The sequence below is a fragment of the Salvelinus fontinalis genome, chromosome 21 (assembly GCF_029448725.1).
Source record: "Salvelinus fontinalis isolate EN_2023a chromosome 21, ASM2944872v1, whole genome shotgun sequence".
In the NCBI taxonomy this organism is placed as follows: domain Eukaryota; kingdom Metazoa; phylum Chordata; class Actinopteri; order Salmoniformes; family Salmonidae; genus Salvelinus; species Salvelinus fontinalis.
In genome coordinates this window covers 45392514-45409725 of record NC_074685.1, presented here as the reverse complement: position 1 = coordinate 45409725, position 17212 = coordinate 45392514, and the positions used below count along the sequence as shown (strand labels likewise).

General features: G+C 43.7%; 1 protein-coding gene across 6 annotated transcripts in view; it reads left to right on the top strand.

The window, feature by feature from the left end:
* The window catches only part of psd3l (pleckstrin and Sec7 domain containing 3, like), a 165499-nt gene that overhangs the window by 56418 nt on the left and 91869 nt on the right, over nucleotides 1-17212 (top strand). Inside the window, exon 1 of one of the 6 annotated variants that reach the window (XM_055875455.1) lies at nucleotides 13130-13234. The exons of the other annotated variants lie outside the window; for them this stretch is intronic. Within the exon in view, the coding sequence (XP_055731430.1) occupies nucleotides 13224-13234 (11 nt within the window). The 5' untranslated portion in view covers nucleotides 13130-13223. Of the gene's footprint in view, nucleotides 1-13129; nucleotides 13235-17212 lie in introns of those variants that run through there. 6 annotated transcript variants of the gene reach the window in all.

The window sequence follows — 17212 nt, the reverse complement described above, 5'->3', positions numbered from 1 at the left end:
CAAAATAAATGTATGCACGAAAGCTTGGGTTTGGGTTCCGTGTTAAAACGCTGTACGAATACGGGCCCCTCGGTGTTTTTGTGTTTTTTTTGTTGTTGTTGTTGTATTTATTAAGGATCCCCTTTAGCTGCTGCCATAGCTACTCTTCCTGGGGTCCAAACAAGATTTAAGGCAGTTGCATCACAAAATAATTATAATAAAACTGTACATCATACAACACATTATTACACCTACTACTACATATCTACCATACAACATGTATTATACCACGATATCGTTATGCATGGATGTGTAGGTTCAGAGTTTGAGGTTGTCATGCCTAAATTTGCTAATCTTGTCAATGAAAAAAGTAAGGTATTTGGCATTATCAGTGTGTTTTTTTTAATGAATGAGCCATCTGATTCAATGAAGTTCGCCTTTGATTCATAGTACAGTTTCTTCTTATTTTTGTTTAGTCACATGATTTCACAATCTACAGTATGTTTGCCAATCATCTGGGCAGCCAAACTTATTTGCCATTTCCTTTTGCCTCATCCCTCTCAACCATACAACAGTTTTTAGTCATTTTCTTAATGGGTTCGTGCTTATTAGTAACTGGAATAAGCAATTTCATAAATGCGTCAAGTGCACTGTCTGATTTACTTCTCATTACACACCACAGAACAGCAAATATTCTTTACATCTTAAACATAGGAATCAACTCTTGTATGATCTCTCATTGTCATGGCAACGACTAATTCAATTGTATGTTCATTATGGTTGGCTAATGGTCTGCTGCTGCTACTAGGCCAAAATGAATCATGGGTAATGTAGGATGAATCAGTTAGATTAAACACCTTGTAGTCCCAGCTTCCACTAGGCTAGTCAGACGGGGAAAATGCCTGCCTGTGCTGCCTTGTAGTCAAATCAAATTTTATTTGTCACATACACATGGTTAGCAGATGTTAATGCGAGTGTAGCGAAATGCTTGTGCTTCTAGTTCCGACAATGCAGTAATAACCAACGAGTAATCTTAACCTAACAATTCCACAACTACTACCATATACACACAAGTGTAAAGGGATAAAGAATATGTATATAAAGATATATGAATGAGTGATGGTACAGAACGTCATAGGCAAGATGCAGTAGATGGTATCGAGTACAGTATATACATATGAGATGAGTAATGTAGGGTATGTAAACATAAAAGTGCATAGTTTAAAGTGGCTAGTGATACATGTATTACATAAAGATGGCAAGATGCAGTAGATGATATAGAGTACAGTATATATATATACATTATATTAAGTGGCATTGTTTGAAGTGGCTAGTGATACATTTTTGATCAATTTCCATCATTAAAGTGAGCTGGAGTTGAGTCAGTATGTTGGCAGCAGCCACTCTATGTTAGTGATGGTTGTTTAACAGTCTGATGGCCTTGAGATAGAAGCTGTTTTTCAGTCTCTCGGTCCCAGCTTTGATGCACCTGTACTGACCTCGCCTTCTGGATGGAAGCGGGGTGAACAGGCAGTGGCTCGGGTGGTTGTTGTCCTTGATGGTCTTTTTGGCCTTCCTGTGACATCGGGTGTTGTAGGTGTCCTGGAGGGCAGGTAGTTTGCCCCCAGTGATGCGTTGTGCAGACCTCACTACCCTCTGGAGAGCCTTACGGTTGTGGGCGGAGCAGTTGCCGTACCAGGCGGTGATACAGCCCGACAGGATGCTCGATTGTGCATCTGTAGAAGTTTGTGAGTGCTTTTGGTGACAAGCCGAATTTCTTCAGCCTCCTGAGGTTGAAGAGGCGCTGCTGCGCCTTTTTCACAATGCTGTTTGTGTGGGTGGACCAATTCAGTTTGTCCGTGATGTGTACGCCGAGGAACTTAAAACTTACTACCCTCTCCACTACTGTCCCGTCGATGTGGATAGGGGGGTGCTCCCTCTGCTGTTTCCTGAAGTCCACAATCATCTCCTTTGTTTTGTTGACGTTGAGTGTGAGGTTATTTTCCTGACACCACACTCTGAGGGCCCTCACCTCCTCCCTGTAGGCCGTCTCGTCGTTGTTGGTAATCAAGCCTACCACTGTAGTGTCGTCCGCAAACTTGATGATTGAGTTGGAGGCGTGCATGGCCACGCAGTCGTGGGTGAACAGGGATTACAGGAGAGGGCTCAGAACGCACCCTTGTGGGGCCCCAGTGTTGAGGATCAGCGGGGTGGAGATGTTGTTACCTACCCTCACCACCTGGTGGCGGCCCGTCAGGAAGTCCAGTACCCAGTTGCACAGGGCGGGGTCGAGACCCAGGGTCTCGAGCTTGATGACGAGTTTGGAGGGTACTATGGTGTTAAATGCTGAGCTGTAGTCGATGAACAGCATTCTCACATAGGTTTTCCTCTTGTCCAGATGGGTTAAGGCAGTGTGCAGTGTGGTTGCGATTGCGTCGTCTGTGGACCTATTGGGGTGGTAAGCAAATTGGAGTGGGTCTAGGGTGTCAGGTAGGGTGGAGGTAATATGGTCCTTGACTAGTCTCTCAAAGCACTTCATGATGACGGAAGTGAGTGCTACGGGGCGGTAGTCGTTTAGCTCAGTTACCTTAGCTTTCTTGGGAACAGGAACAATGGTGGCCTAGCTAGTCCCAGCTTCCACTAGGCTAGTCAGACAGGGAAAATGCCGGCCTGTACTGCCTAGTCCCAGCTTCCACTAGGCTAGTCAGACAGAGAAAATGCCTGCCTGTGCTGCTTTGTATCCCCATCTTCCACTAGGCTAGTCAGACAGAGAAAATGCCTGCCTGTGCTGCTTGTAGCCCCATCTTCCACTAGACTAGTCAGACAGAGAAAATGCCTGCCTGTACTGCCTAGTCCCAGCTTCCACTAGGCTAGTCAGACAGAGAAAATGCCTGCCTGTGCTGCTTTGTAGCCCCATCTTCCACTAGGCTAGTCAGACAGAGAAAATGCCTGCCTGTGCTGCTTGTAGCCCCATCTTCCACTAGACTAGTCAGACAGAGAAAATGCCTGCCTGTGCTGCTTGTAGCCCCATCTTCCACTAGACTAGTCAGACAGAGAAAATGCCTGCCTGTGCTGCTTGTAGCCCCATCTTCCACTAGGCTAGTCAGACGGAGAAATGCCTGCCTGTGCTGCTTTGTAGCCCCATCTTCCACTAGACTTTAAAAATAAGTCTCAATAGCCTCACTTTGTTAGATCAACCAATATTTCAGGGGTCGGTGCTCAAGCACCACTCACATGGATTTGGTTTAGTGTTGGTGGTAGCATGGTGACTATTGAGTTTATTTGAATTGGAGCCGGTATTATTGTTTGGATTCAAGCGTGTAGAAAGATCTCATGGTGATGTTGCGAAACTGGTGGTTTATAGTCGCTGTGAATCCCCTCTCATAGTTGGTATACAAGACATCCACCTCTTCTCTTATTCACATCTTCCAGTAAAAAGCACTTATTTAGGATGCCTGTTTGTTGTTTGTTTAGTTTTATATGTCTTGAAAAATATATTTTGTGGCATAAACCCATAGAACACATTTAGAGACATTCTTCACATGCAAAGTATTCGGCTAAAAACAATTTCACTGCAATTAAATCCCTTCACGTGTTTCTCATGCAAGCAGAGAGTCATAAGCAGGTTTCATTTGGATGAAGTGAGAAGCATACTTTGTGTTTGCTGGAGTAGTATGTATACAGGTTGTCATGACGACAAGAACTTCCTCATGCTGTGTAGTTCCCTCTTTAGATGTCAGAGGAAATGAATGTAAATGATCATGTTTACTGTACTAAAGTAATCACAATGTGTTTTAGCACCTCCACCCCTTTTGTTTTCTGTAATGACATCAGAAACCAAACCGAATTATTAATAATCTCTCAGGCCGTGCTCCAAATGGCACCCTATTCCCTGTATAGTGCGCTATTGACCAGGGCCCATAGTACCCTGGTCAAAAGTAGTGCACTAAATCAGGAATAAAGTTCCATTTGGGACGTTGCGGTACAGTAAATAACTTAGAGTATGACAAGTTGTGTTTCAGTACGGTTCCAATGGCTCACTGGGTTAGAGCACAGTGCTGGTAACATTAGGCTGGTGAGTTATACTGTAGAGTACGGTGCTGGTAACATTAGGCTGGTGAGTTATACTGTAGAGCACGGTGCTGGTAACATTAGGCTGGTGAGTTATACTGTAGAGCACGGTGCTGGTAACATTAGGCTGGTGAGTTATACTGTAGAGCACGGTGCTGGTAACGTTAGGCTGGTGAGTTATACTGTAGAGCACGGTGCTGGTAACATTAGCTGGTGAGTTATACTGTAGAGTACGGTGCTGGTAACATTAGGCTGGTGAGTTATACTGTAGAGTACGGTGCTGGTAACATTAGGCTGGTGAGTTATACTGTAGAGCACGGTGCTGGTAACATTAGGCTGGTGAGTTATACTGTAGCGCACGGTGCTGGTAACATTAGGCTGGTGAGTTATACTGTAGAGCACGGTGCTGGTAACATTAGGCTGGTGAGTTATACTGTAGCGCACGGTGCTGGTAACATTAGGCTGGTGGGTTATACTGTAGAGCACGGTGCTGGTAACATTAGGCTGGTGAGTTATACTGTAGAGCACGGTGCTGGTAACATTAGGCTGGTGAGTTATACTGTAGAGCACGGTGCTGGTAACGTTAGGCTGGTGAGTTATACTGTAGAGCACGGTGCTGGTAACATTAGGCTGGTGAGTTATACTGTAGAGCACGGTGCTGGTAACATTAGGCTGGTGAGTTATACTGTAGAGCACGGTGCTGGTAACATTAGGCTGGTGAGTTATACTGTAGAGCACGGTGCTGGTAACATTAGGCTGGTGAGTTATACTGTAGAGCACGGTGCTGGTAACATTAGGCTGGTGAGTTATACTGTAGAGCACGGTGCTGGTAACATTAGGCTGGTGAGTTATACTGTAGAGCACGGTGCTGGTAACATTAGGCTGGTGGGTTATACTGTAGAGCACGGTGCTGGTAACATTAGGCTGGTGGGTTATACTGTAGAGCACGGTGCTGGTAACATTAGGCTGGTGAGTTATACTGTAGAGCACGGTGCTGGTAACATTAGGCTGGTGGGTTATACTGTAGAGCACGGTGCTGGTAACATTAGGCTGGTGAGTTATACTGTAGAGCACGGTGCTGGTAACATTAGGCTGGTGAGTTATACTGTAGAGCACGGTGCTGGTAACATTAGGCTGGTGAGTTATACTGTAGAGCACGGTGCTGGTAACATTAGGCTGGTGAGTTATACTGTAGAGCACGGTGCTGGTAACATTAGGCTGGTGAGTTATACTGTAGAGTACGGTGCTGGTACCATTAGGCTGGTGAGTTATACTGTAGAGTACGGTGCTGGTAACATTAGACTGGTGAGTTATACTGTAGAGCACGGTGCTGGTAACATTAGGCTGGTGAGTTATACTGTAGAGCACGGTGCTGGTAACATTAGGCTGGTGAGTTATACTGTAGAGTACGGTGCTGGTAACATTAGGCTGGTGAGTTATACTGTAGAGCACGGTGCTGGTAACATTAGGCTGGTGAGTTATACTGTAGAGCACGGTGCTGGTAACATTAGGCTGGTGAGTTATACTGTAGAGCACGGTGCTGGTAACATTAGGCTGGTGAGTTATACTGTAGAGCACGGTGCTGGTAACATTAGGCTGGTGAGTTATACTGTAGAGCACGGTGCTGGTAACATTAGGCTGGTGAGTTATACTGTAGAGCACGGTGCTGGTAACATTAGGCTGGTGAGTTATACTGTAGAGCACGGTGCTGGTAACATTAGGCTGGTGAGTTATACTGTAGAGCACGGTGCTGGTAACATTAGGCTGGTGAGTTATACTGTAGAGCACGGTGCTGGTAACATTAGGCTGGTGAGTTATACTGTAGAGCACGGTGCTGGTAACATTAGGCTGGTGAGTTATACTGTAGAGCACGGTGCTGGTAACATTAGGCTGGTGAGTTATACTGTAGAGCACGGTGCTGGTAACATTAGGCTGGTGAGTTATACTGTAGAGCACGGTGCTGGTAACATTAGGCTGGTGAGTTATACTGTAGAGCACGGTGCTGGTAACATTAGGCTGGTGAGTTATACTGTAGAGCACGGTGCTGGTAACATTAGGCTGGTGAGTTATACTGTAGAGCACGGTGCTGGTAACATTAGGCTGGTGAGTTATACTGTAGAGCACGGTGCTGGTAACATTAGGCTGGTGAGTTATACTGTAGAGCACGGTGCTGGTAACATTAGGCTGGTGAGTTATACTGTAGAGCACGGTGCTGGTAACATTAGGCTGGTGGGTTATACTGTAGAGTACGGTGCTGGTAACATTAGGCTGGTGGGTTATACTGTAGAGCACGGTGCTGGTAACATTAGGCTGGTGAGTTATACTGTAGAGCACGGTGCTGGTAACATTAGGCTGGTGGGTTATACTGTAGAGCACGGTGCTGGTAACATTAGGCTGGTGAGTTATACTGTAGAGCACGGTGCTGGTAACATTAGGCTGGTGAGTTATACTGTAGAGCACGGTGCTGGTAACATTAGGCTGGTGAGTTATACTGTAGAGCACGGTGCTGGTAACATTAGGCTGGTGAGTTATACTGTAGAGCACGGTGCTGGTAACATTAGGCTGGTGAGTTATACTGTAGAGCACGGTGCTGGTAACATTAGGCTGGTGAGTTATACTGTAGAGCACGGTGCTGGTAACATTAGGCTGGTGAGTTATACTGTAGAGCACGGTGCTGGTAACATTAGGCTGGTGAGTTATACTGTAGAGCACGGTGCTGGTAACATTAGGCTGGTGAGTTATACTGTAGAGCACGGTGCTGGTAACATTAGGCTGGTGAGTTATACTGTAGAGCACGGTGCTGGTAACATTAGGCTGGTGAGTTATACTGTAGAGCACGGTGCTGGTAACATTAGGCTGGTGAGTTATACTGTAGAGCACGGTGCTGGTAACATTAGGCTGGTGAGTTATACTGTAGAGCACGGTGCTGGTAACATTAGGCTGGTGAGTTATACTGTAGAGCACGGTGCTGGTAACATTAGGCTGGTGAGTTATACTGTAGAGCACGGTGCTGGTAACATTAGGCTGGTGAGTTATACTGTAGAGCACGGTGCTGGTAACATTAGGCTGGTGAGTTATACTGTAGAGCACGGTGCTGGTAACATTAGGCTGGTGAGTTATACTGTAGAGCACGGTGCTGGTAACATTAGGCTGGTGAGTTATACTGTAGAGCACGGTGCTGGTAACATTAGGCTGGTGAGTTATACTGTAGAGCACGGTGCTGGTAACATTAGGCTGGTGAGTTATACTGTAGAGCACGGTGCTGGTAACATTAGGCTGGTGAGTTATACTGTAGAGCACGGTGCTGGTAACATTGGGCTGGTGAGTTATACTGTAGAGCACGGTGCTGGTAACATTGGGCTGGTGAGTTATACTGTAGAGCACGGTGCTGGTAACATTGGGCTGGTGAGTTATACTGTAGAGCACGGTGCTGGTAACATTGGGCTGGTGAGTTATACTGTAGAGCACGGTGCTGGTAACATTAGGCTGGTGAGTTATACTGTAGAGCACGGTGCTGGTAACATTAGGCTGGTGAGTTATACTGTAGAGCACGGTGCTGGTAACATTAGGCTGGTGAGTTATACTGTAGAGCACGGTGCTGGTAACATTAGGCTGGTGAGTTATACTGTAGAGCACGGTGCTGGTAACATTAGGCTGGTGAGTTATACTGTAGAGCACGGTGCTGGTAACATTAGGCTGGTGAGTTATACTGTAGAGCACGGTGCTGGTAACATTAGGCTGGTGAGTTATACTGTAGAGCACGGTGCTGGTAACATTAGGCTGGTGAGTTATACTGTAGAGCACGGTGCTGGTAACATTAGGCTGGTGAGTTATACTGTAGAGCACGGTGCTGGTAACATTAGGCTGGTGAGTTATACTGTAGAGCACGGTGCTGGTAACATTAGGCTGGTGGGTTATACTGTAGAGTACGGTGCTGGTAACATTAGGCTGGTGGGTTATACTGTAGAGCACGGTGCTGGTAACATTAGGCTGGTGAGTTATACTGTAGAGCACGGTGCTGGTAACATTAGGCTGGTGGGTTATACTGTAGAGCACGGTGCTGGTAACATTAGGCTGGTGAGTTATACTGTAGAGCACGGTGCTGGTAACATTAGGCTGGTGAGTTATACTGTAGAGCACGGTGCTGGTAACATTAGGCTGGTGAGTTATACTGTAGAGCACGGTGCTGGTAACATTAGGCTGGTGAGTTATACTGTAGAGCACGGTGCTGGTAACATTAGGCTGGTGAGTTATACTGTAGAGCACGGTGCTGGTAACATTAGGCTGGTGAGTTATACTGTAGAGCACGGTGCTGGTAACATTAGGCTGGTGAGTTATACTGTAGAGCACGGTGCTGGTAACATTAGGCTGGTGAGTTATACTGTAGAGCACGGTGCTGGTAACATTAGGCTGGTGAGTTATACTGTAGAGCACGGTGCTGGTAACATTAGGCTGGTGAGTTATACTGTAGAGCACGGTGCTGGTAACATTAGGCTGGTGAGTTATACTGTAGAGCACGGTGCTGGTAACATTAGGCTGGTGAGTTATACTGTAGAGCACGGTGCTGGTAACATTAGGCTGGTGAGTTATACTGTAGAGCACGGTGCTGGTAACATTAGGCTGGTGAGTTATACTGTAGAGCACGGTGCTGGTAACATTAGGCTGGTGAGTTATACTGTAGAGCACGGTGCTGGTAACATTAGGCTGGTGAGTTATACTGTAGAGCACGGTGCTGGTAACATTAGGCTGGTGAGTTATACTGTAGAGCACGGTGCTGGTAACATTAGGCTGGTGAGTTATACTGTAGAGCACGGTGCTGGTAACATTAGGCTGGTGAGTTATACTGTAGAGCACGGTGCTGGTAACATTAGGCTGGTGAGTTATACTGTAGAGCACGGTGCTGGTAACATTAGGCTGGTGAGTTATACTGTAGAGCACGGTGCTGGTAACATTAGGCTGGTGAGTTATACTGTAGAGCACGGTGCTGGTAACATTGGGCTGGTGAGTTATACTGTAGAGCACGGTGCTGGTAACATTGGGCTGGTGAGTTATACTGTAGAGCACGGTGCTGGTAACATTGGGCTGGTGAGTTATACTGTAGAGCACGGTGCTGGTAACATTGGGCTGGTGAGTTATACTGTAGAGCACGGTGCTGGTAACATTGGGCTGGTGAGTTATACTGTAGAGCACGGTGCTGGTAACATTAGGCTGGTGAGTTATACTGTAGAGCACGGTGCTGGTAACATTAGGCTGGTGAGTTATACTGTAGCGCACGGTGCTGGTAACATTAGGCTGGTGAGTTATACTGTAGAGCACGGTGCTGGTAACATTAGGCTGGTGAGTTATACTGTAGAGCACGGTGCTGGTAACATTAGGCTGGTGAGTTATACTGTAGAGCACGGTGCTGGTAACATTAGGCTGGTGAGTTATACTGTAGAGCACGGTGCTGGTAACATTAGGCTGGTGAGTTATACTGTAGAGCACGGTGCTGGTAACATTAGGCTGGTGGGTTATACTGTAGAGCACGGTGCTGGTAACATTAGGCTGGTGAGTTATACTGTAGAGCACGGTGCTGGTAACATTAGGCTGGTGAGTTATACTGTAGAGCACGGTGCTGGTAACATTAGGCTGGTGGGTTATACTGTACAACACGGTGCTGGTAACATTGGGCTGGTGGGTTATACTGTAGAGCACGGTGCTGGTAACATTGGGATGGTGGGTTATACTGTAGAGCACGGTGCTGGTAACATTAGCCTGGTGGGTTATACTGTAGAGCACGGTGCTGGTAACATTAGGCTGGTGGGTTATACTGTAGAGCACGGTGCTGGTAACATTAGGCTGGTGGGTTATACTGTAGAGCACGGTGCTGGTAACATTAGGCTGGTGGGTTATACTGTAGAGCACGGTGCTGGTAACATTAGGCTGGTGAGTTATACTGTAGAGCACGGTGCTGGTAACATTGGGTGGTGAGTTATACTGTAGAGCACGGTGCTGGTAACATTAGGCTGGTGGGTTATACTGTAGAGTACGGTGCTGGTAACATTAGGCTGGTGGGTTATACTGTAGAGCACGGTGCTGGTAACATTAGGCTGGTGAGTTATACTGTAGAGCACGGTGCTGGTAACATTGGGTGGGTCGATTTCTCCCCCCCCCCCATAGGCCATGTACAGTAATGAATGAATACGCTGTCAATTTTTACAGTTGTATGTCGATTTTGATAAAAACCCGCTTCATGTTTTTTATGAACCAGTGTCAGCCAGTTTTAGTGACTGACAGGGTTTTATCTGTCAATCAATGTAGTATTGCAAATGGTGATGTAAGAAGACTATGGTGTTGGAGGAGGTTTGAGAAAGTAGGGGTGGAGACGTGCTGGTGTCAGACTATTAGGATTTGATCTTCTGCCACATGCAGGCATAAACACTGCTAAGTGATCCTCCCCGTTTGTGGACAATGAGAATAGATTTATTTCATCCGAGTTAAGTTCAAATGCAATATTAATAACGTTTAGTTAGTCCATGTGACAGCTCTTTAGTGCAGCTCAAATTGTGCTAGTGAGAGCGCTCCACTGACAAATGTACTGCTAAGCAGAAGAAATTAAATTGCATATGCTTGATGGCTCCAGTAACTTCTACTCTGTTGGCTCCAGTAACTTCTACTCTGTTGGCTCCAGTAACTTCTACTCTGTTGGCTCCAGTAACTTCTACTCTGTTAGCTGTAGTAACTTCTACTCTGTTGGCTCTAGTAACTTCTACTCTGTTAGCTGTAGTAACTTCTACTCTGTTGGCTCTAGTAACTTCTACTCTGTTAGCTGTAGTAACTTCTACTCTGTTGGCTCCAGTAACTTCTACTCTGTTGGCTCCAGTAACTTCTACTCTGTTGGCTCCAGTAACTTCTACTCTGTTGGCTCCAGTAACTTCTACTCTGTTGGCTCTAGTAACTTCTACTCTGTTGGCTCTAGCAACTTCTACTCTGTTGGCTCTAGCAACTTCTACTCTGTTGGCTCTAGCAACTTCTACTCTGTTGGCTCTAGTAACTTCTACTCTGTTGGCACCAGTAACTTCTACTCTGTTGGCTCTAGTAACTGCTGCTCTGTTGGTTCTAGTAACTGCTGCTTTGTTGGTTCTAGTAACTGCTACTCTGTTGGTTCTAGTAACTTCTACTCTGTTGGCTCTAGTAACTTCTACTCTGTTGGCTCTAGTAACTGCTACTCTGTTGGCTCTAGCAACTGCTTCTCTGTTGGTTCTAGTAACTGCTACTGTTTTTTTAACAGAACCATGCATGTGCCCCAAATGGCACCCTATTCTTTGTATAGTGCACTACTTTTTGACCAGAACCATATGGGCCCTGGTCAAAAGTATTTCACGACACAGGGTATAGGGTGCCATTTGGTGCACAGGCCCCTGATCCTCCATTGTCCCAGATGGAGGAGGCCTCCAGGACGTCTAATGAGACGAGTGAGACCATGGATGGGCGAGACGACAGTGAGTCATTGCTGGGATATCTCTGGCAGCTGTTTTTGGACACACCCTCTGGAGACTTGGGAATACAGAGCAGAACACCGCTGGCTTGGTCTGCCTGTGGTTACAGACAGTGACAGAGAGACAATCATTGGCAGAGTAGATGAGGCATTCAAGTTATCCATTCACCACATTCCCATGCTGGTTTTCCCTTGTGGTGTTTCAATGGTCAATCACCAGAGAGTGGTCAGCTTACTTTATCTGTCTCTGAATGCTTAAGCTGGGGTTTGTTTGTGTTATAGATAATTGAATGGTTTAAGGGTCCGTCATTTGCTTTATTAGACTGAGCTTGAGTGACGATGAGCTTGTGTTTTTTCTTTAAAGCTGTTTTTGCTGGAGGGTTTTCATGCAATAGGCTTAGGCCTACATTTTAGTGCAGTGCAGATTTTGAGGTTCTTGATTATTCATTGTCATTCAAATGAAAGGTTAATTTCGTTTTGATATTCCAAAATGTTGCAACCTTAAGTTGAATTGACAGAATTGAGGAACATCCAACCCAACGTCACAGATGAGTTGGTTCTGTAATTGCAGTGGTTTCTCATTTTCAGACCAAATGACACATGATTTCAATGCTCAGTAAAAGCCTTCTAAATGCTGATTATACACTGGCTGTATGCAAATGGTTTGTTTTGTCTCTATCTTGATCCTAGGAGGATCAACTGTGTATTTTTGTTATTGCCTGTTTGGCTGAAATAAGGGTTATTGTGGTCGAGAAATGGTCTGTGTTTTCTTTTCTAGTTTAGACCTATATAAGAGGCTTTACTGCTTTAAAATGGAGGTTTGTTTTGGTATGACTCATCAGACAAAATGCAGTCGATTAAAATGACGAATAGTTTATTGTCCATGTTAATCCCAAAGATGGAGAATGCCAAACCATAATTCATTAACATAACCATTAACATAAATTAGATATACTTGGGCAAGTCCGATGGATGAGCAGATTGAAGTGTTCATTTTCAGCATCCGTCTTTCATTACTTCTGTTCTTACACTCCTTGCCTATTCCGCTGAAGGGGAAGTTGTGCTGCAACTCGCGGGGAGGCAGGATGTTATAACTTTCTCTGATGTGTGTTTCAATGCACGGGACCAGAGATACTGTATAATGACGAGATTATCTTGTTTCCGCTTTAACAATGGGAGTCGTTGTCCCAAAGGCGGGAAGGCAGGCTGTCTGCATATCGTGGACAGATTTTGACGGGAGTGAACCTTCTCGCTTCGCCTCTTGCTCTCTGACGGGACTCTCTTCTTTCGGTACTCGCTATCTGGATGCAATGGTTTGTGGGAAATGCCTCCACATTTCAGCCTAGTAGGAGATGAGCCGAGATTCAACAAAGTAAAATTATTTTCTTCTTCGTTGAACAAACGTATTGTGGACTGCGCGCGGTACTAATACACAGCATGAGCTGCACTCTATACATTTGGACTGGAATGCACGCGAATAACTTACCGTAGTCGTTTTAAAGCTACGTATTCAGACTTAATTGTTGGATATCTGTGGACAATCTCGCAGCAGGTAAAGTTTTTTGTTGTTGGATGAAACACTGACACGGTGGTGAATTGAATTCCAACTTGCGATGAGACGACTTAGTGCTATTTACTCGCATGAAACACAACCAACAATTCACTAAATGTGACGTATAACCAACGGGACGCAGGAATGTTTGGAAGGTGAGTTTATCCATGGCACAGTTACAAGTTGGCAAGTAGGCTACACTGTTGTCTTTTTAGGAGGGTGGAGCGTATGAGTGTCATTTCGAGGGAGAGGGAGAAAGAGAGGGATTTTCAACAGGTTTCTTCTCTCAGTAATGTCTAATTTCTCACTTCACGAAACAGCTATGTTTAGACGGGCAGCCCAAATCTGATATTTGTCCACTAATTGGTCTATTGACCAAGCACATCAGAATTTTTTTCAGAACTGTTCTGGATGGTCAAAATACCAATTGAGAAAATATCAGAATTGGCCTGCCTGACTTAACGCAGCCCATGTAACGTTCAACGGTAACATTTGTGCCGCTAACGTTACTCACTAAACGGAGCTCTTTTTGTTGTCTGTCTTTTATGCATGGAATCATGACGTATATTCGTTGTTTTAGTGAATATCCTTTCAAAATAACAAAATACATTCTGTATTACCCTGGAATTGCGTGACAGTCAGAACGAAGCACGTGATTACCAAACCAACTGTTTGTTATTGTCTATAATTAAACGATACGTTTTAATCAAACGATGCGTGCAGTTCATGGTTGCATTTATGCAAAACTATTTAAATTATTTCCATACGATTAAAACCAATTGTTTCGCTCCACGTCAGGGATATCACATTCATCACGTCAACCACTGTGTCAATTTAGTGTGTTCTGCTTTCACATTACTAATGCCATGGATGCTTTGACTAAAATAGTCATACATTCAAGCTTTTGATGATCTTTTGTCTGCTTATTTCCTATTAACATTTTAGCTGTCTTAGCGATAAGCTCTTCCTGCTACTATTTTGTAATTGGCAAAATGACACATGCAAATAACCTAGATTTTGACTCACAAATACTCTAAAAAGTCCAGTTGACTGAAGCTATATTGAAAAGGCTGTATAGTATTTGTTTTTATCTGGCTAAATCAACTGGACTGTGTGTGTGCTTATGCTGGGCTATCCTAAGTGAAGAATGCCAGACATTCTTTGATGTATTGCATTGGATTTGCAAAGGATACCTGGCATAGCTGTTACCTAGATAACTCCTTGAGGGATGAGTCAGTGAAGCAATGTCCAATTTTGAAGAAACAAGTTTGTAGTCCATGTCTTGCAATACAGTTGAATAAGAATGAGGTGATTTCCTAGGAACAAGATGATAAACCTTTATAACCCATCTGGCAGCTGTACAATGCATGAAGCTGAATCTCCCTTGGTTTTCACTTAGTTGTGCCACACAGTGGTAGAAATCTAGAACAGCATCCTTAACTCTCACTCACGGATAACCTTTGTGTATGAATTCAAGCATGCTTTTTTTTAGGACACATGCCTACGAGATGAATGTGCTAGGTTAAGTAAACAGTGGTCCATTGCTATGGTCGGAGGAGTGCTGACATTAAATCAAGCACTTGAGGAGAACTGAATAAATGGACCTACCGTCCAAGCAACATCCCAGTCAGTAACACCCCAGGCTGGCGCCGACAAACACTGTTTCATAGATAAGGGCACTAGCCTACATTTTACTTAGCAAAAGTTGTAGCCATATTTGTTAAGAAATAAAATTGGGAAGTGTTCGAGTTATAAAATGATAGAGTAGACTGGACTCCTGAGCAAGTTCACCTTTTCTGTCATGGCCTCAATGTATTTTCAGTAAGCTTTTTCTAAATTAAATAATTGAAACCAAGGGCATTCATCTACTGTAAATACCATGATTAGTAGTGCCACGGTTCCATAGTGCAAGCAGCCAAATTGTGTTTAGGTGCCATTTTAAGGATTAGGCTCGGGCAGCAGAAAGTATTTTCACTAATTGTTTCCCTCAAATACATCTGTGTTATTTTACATTGCGTTTAGTGCCCGATCCACAATCCAAAACGCACTGTAAACTCCCTAATGAAAAATCATAGTTTCAAAAAAGACTGTGTATAGCTTTATTATAGTTTTGGTTGGTGCATAGCTCTAGAAATAGATGTTTTAGGGTCACTGAATTGGCTGTACAACTTCAGTTATTGGTTGTATAAAAAACAAAAGTTTAAGTACTTGGGCCTACTCGACAGACAGTTATTGAAACAAAGGCTGTCTTTTTGCGCTAAATTAACAATCAGTTAACTTTAACGTGTGACTACCATTTGCTCAGTTAAATGCAGAACTATGAAAAACTTGGTTTTGTCTAACCTTCAATAGTGAATTTTCGTTTGTCTTACATTGCTCCACTGACCCAGGAATGTGAATTCTTCACTGGGGCTGTGGTGCTGGAATTGAAACCGTTTTGTATTTTCACAGTATACAGTTCCTTCAGAAAGTGTTCACACCCTTTTACTTATCCACATGTTACAGCCTAAATTTAAAATAGATGAAATAAGGTTTTTGTGTCACTGAGCTACACGCCATCATTTCAAGGTGGACATATTTTTCATTTTTGTAGAACATTTTAGAAATGTTAATAAAAAATGTAAAGCTGAAATTTCATGAGACTAAATATTCAACCCCTTTGTTATGGCAAGCCTAAATAAGTTCAGGAATAAAAATGTGCTTCACAAGTTTCATGGACTCAATCTATTTTCAATAAAAGTGGTTAACATGATTTTTGAATAACTACCTCATCTCTGTAGTCCACACATACAATTATCTTGAAGGTCCCTCAATCAAGTTGGGAATTTAAAGAACAGATTCAATCATAACACCAGGGAGGTTTTCCAATGCCTTGCAAAGAAGGCCACCAATTGGTAAATGTGTAAAAAAGTAGACATTGAATATCCATTTGGGTACGGTGAAGTTATTAATTACACTTTGGATGGTGTATCAATACACCCAGTCACTACGAAGATACAGGTGTCCTTCCTAACTCAGTTACCAGAAAGGAAGGAAACCGCTCAGGGATTTCACAATGAGGCCAATGGTGACTTTAAAACAGTTAGAGTTTAATGGCTGTGATAGGAGAAAACTGAGGATGGATCAACAACATTGTAGTTACTCCACAATACTAACCTAAATGAGTGAAAAACAGGAAGCCTGTACAGAACAAAAATATTCCAAAATATGCATCCTGTTTGCAACAAGGAACCTAAGTAATACTGCAAAAAATGTGGTAAAGTAATTTTAACTTCATGTTCTGAATACAAAGCATTATATTTGGGGCAAACCCAACACATCACTGAGTACCACTCTTCATATTTTCAAACATGGGGGTGGCTGCATCATGTAATGGGTATGCTTGTAATCGTTAAGGACTGGCCAGTTTTTGGGGGGGGATACAAATAAATGGCAAAATCCTAGAGGAAAACCTGGTTCTGTCTGCTTTCCAACAGACACTGGGAGATGAATTCACCTTTCAGCTGGACAACAACCTAAAACCCAAGGCCAAATATACACTGGAGTTGGTTACCAAGATGACAGTGAATGTTCCTTAGTGGCCTATTTACAGTTTTGTCTCAAATCGGCTTGAAAATCAATGGAAAGACTTAAATGGCTGTCTAGCAATGATCAACAACCAACTTGACAGAGCTTGAAGAATTTTAATAAGACTAATGGACAATTGTACAATCCAGGTGTGCAACCAAGAAAGGCTCGGAGCTGTAATCACTGCCAAAGGGGATTCTTCTAACATTTATTGGCTCAGGGTTGAATACGTATATGAATGAGATTTCATTTTCAATAAATTAGCTACAATTTCTAAACATGTTTTGACTTTGTCATTATGTGTTTGTGGGTGGGAAATATATTTAAAAAAATAAATAAATTCAGGTTGTAAAACAACAATGTGGAATCAATCAAGGGGTATGAATACTTTCTGAAGGCACTAAGAACTCAAAAATAACATTTTTTTCCTTGTAACCTAACACCATTTCACAGATCAATACACGTTGTTGCCTCGCATAAAAAACATTTCTGCATAGCAACGTGTGTTTTGAGGATGAGTCAGAGGATGGTGTCAAAGTGGAGAGCGTCTCCACCCCACCCACACA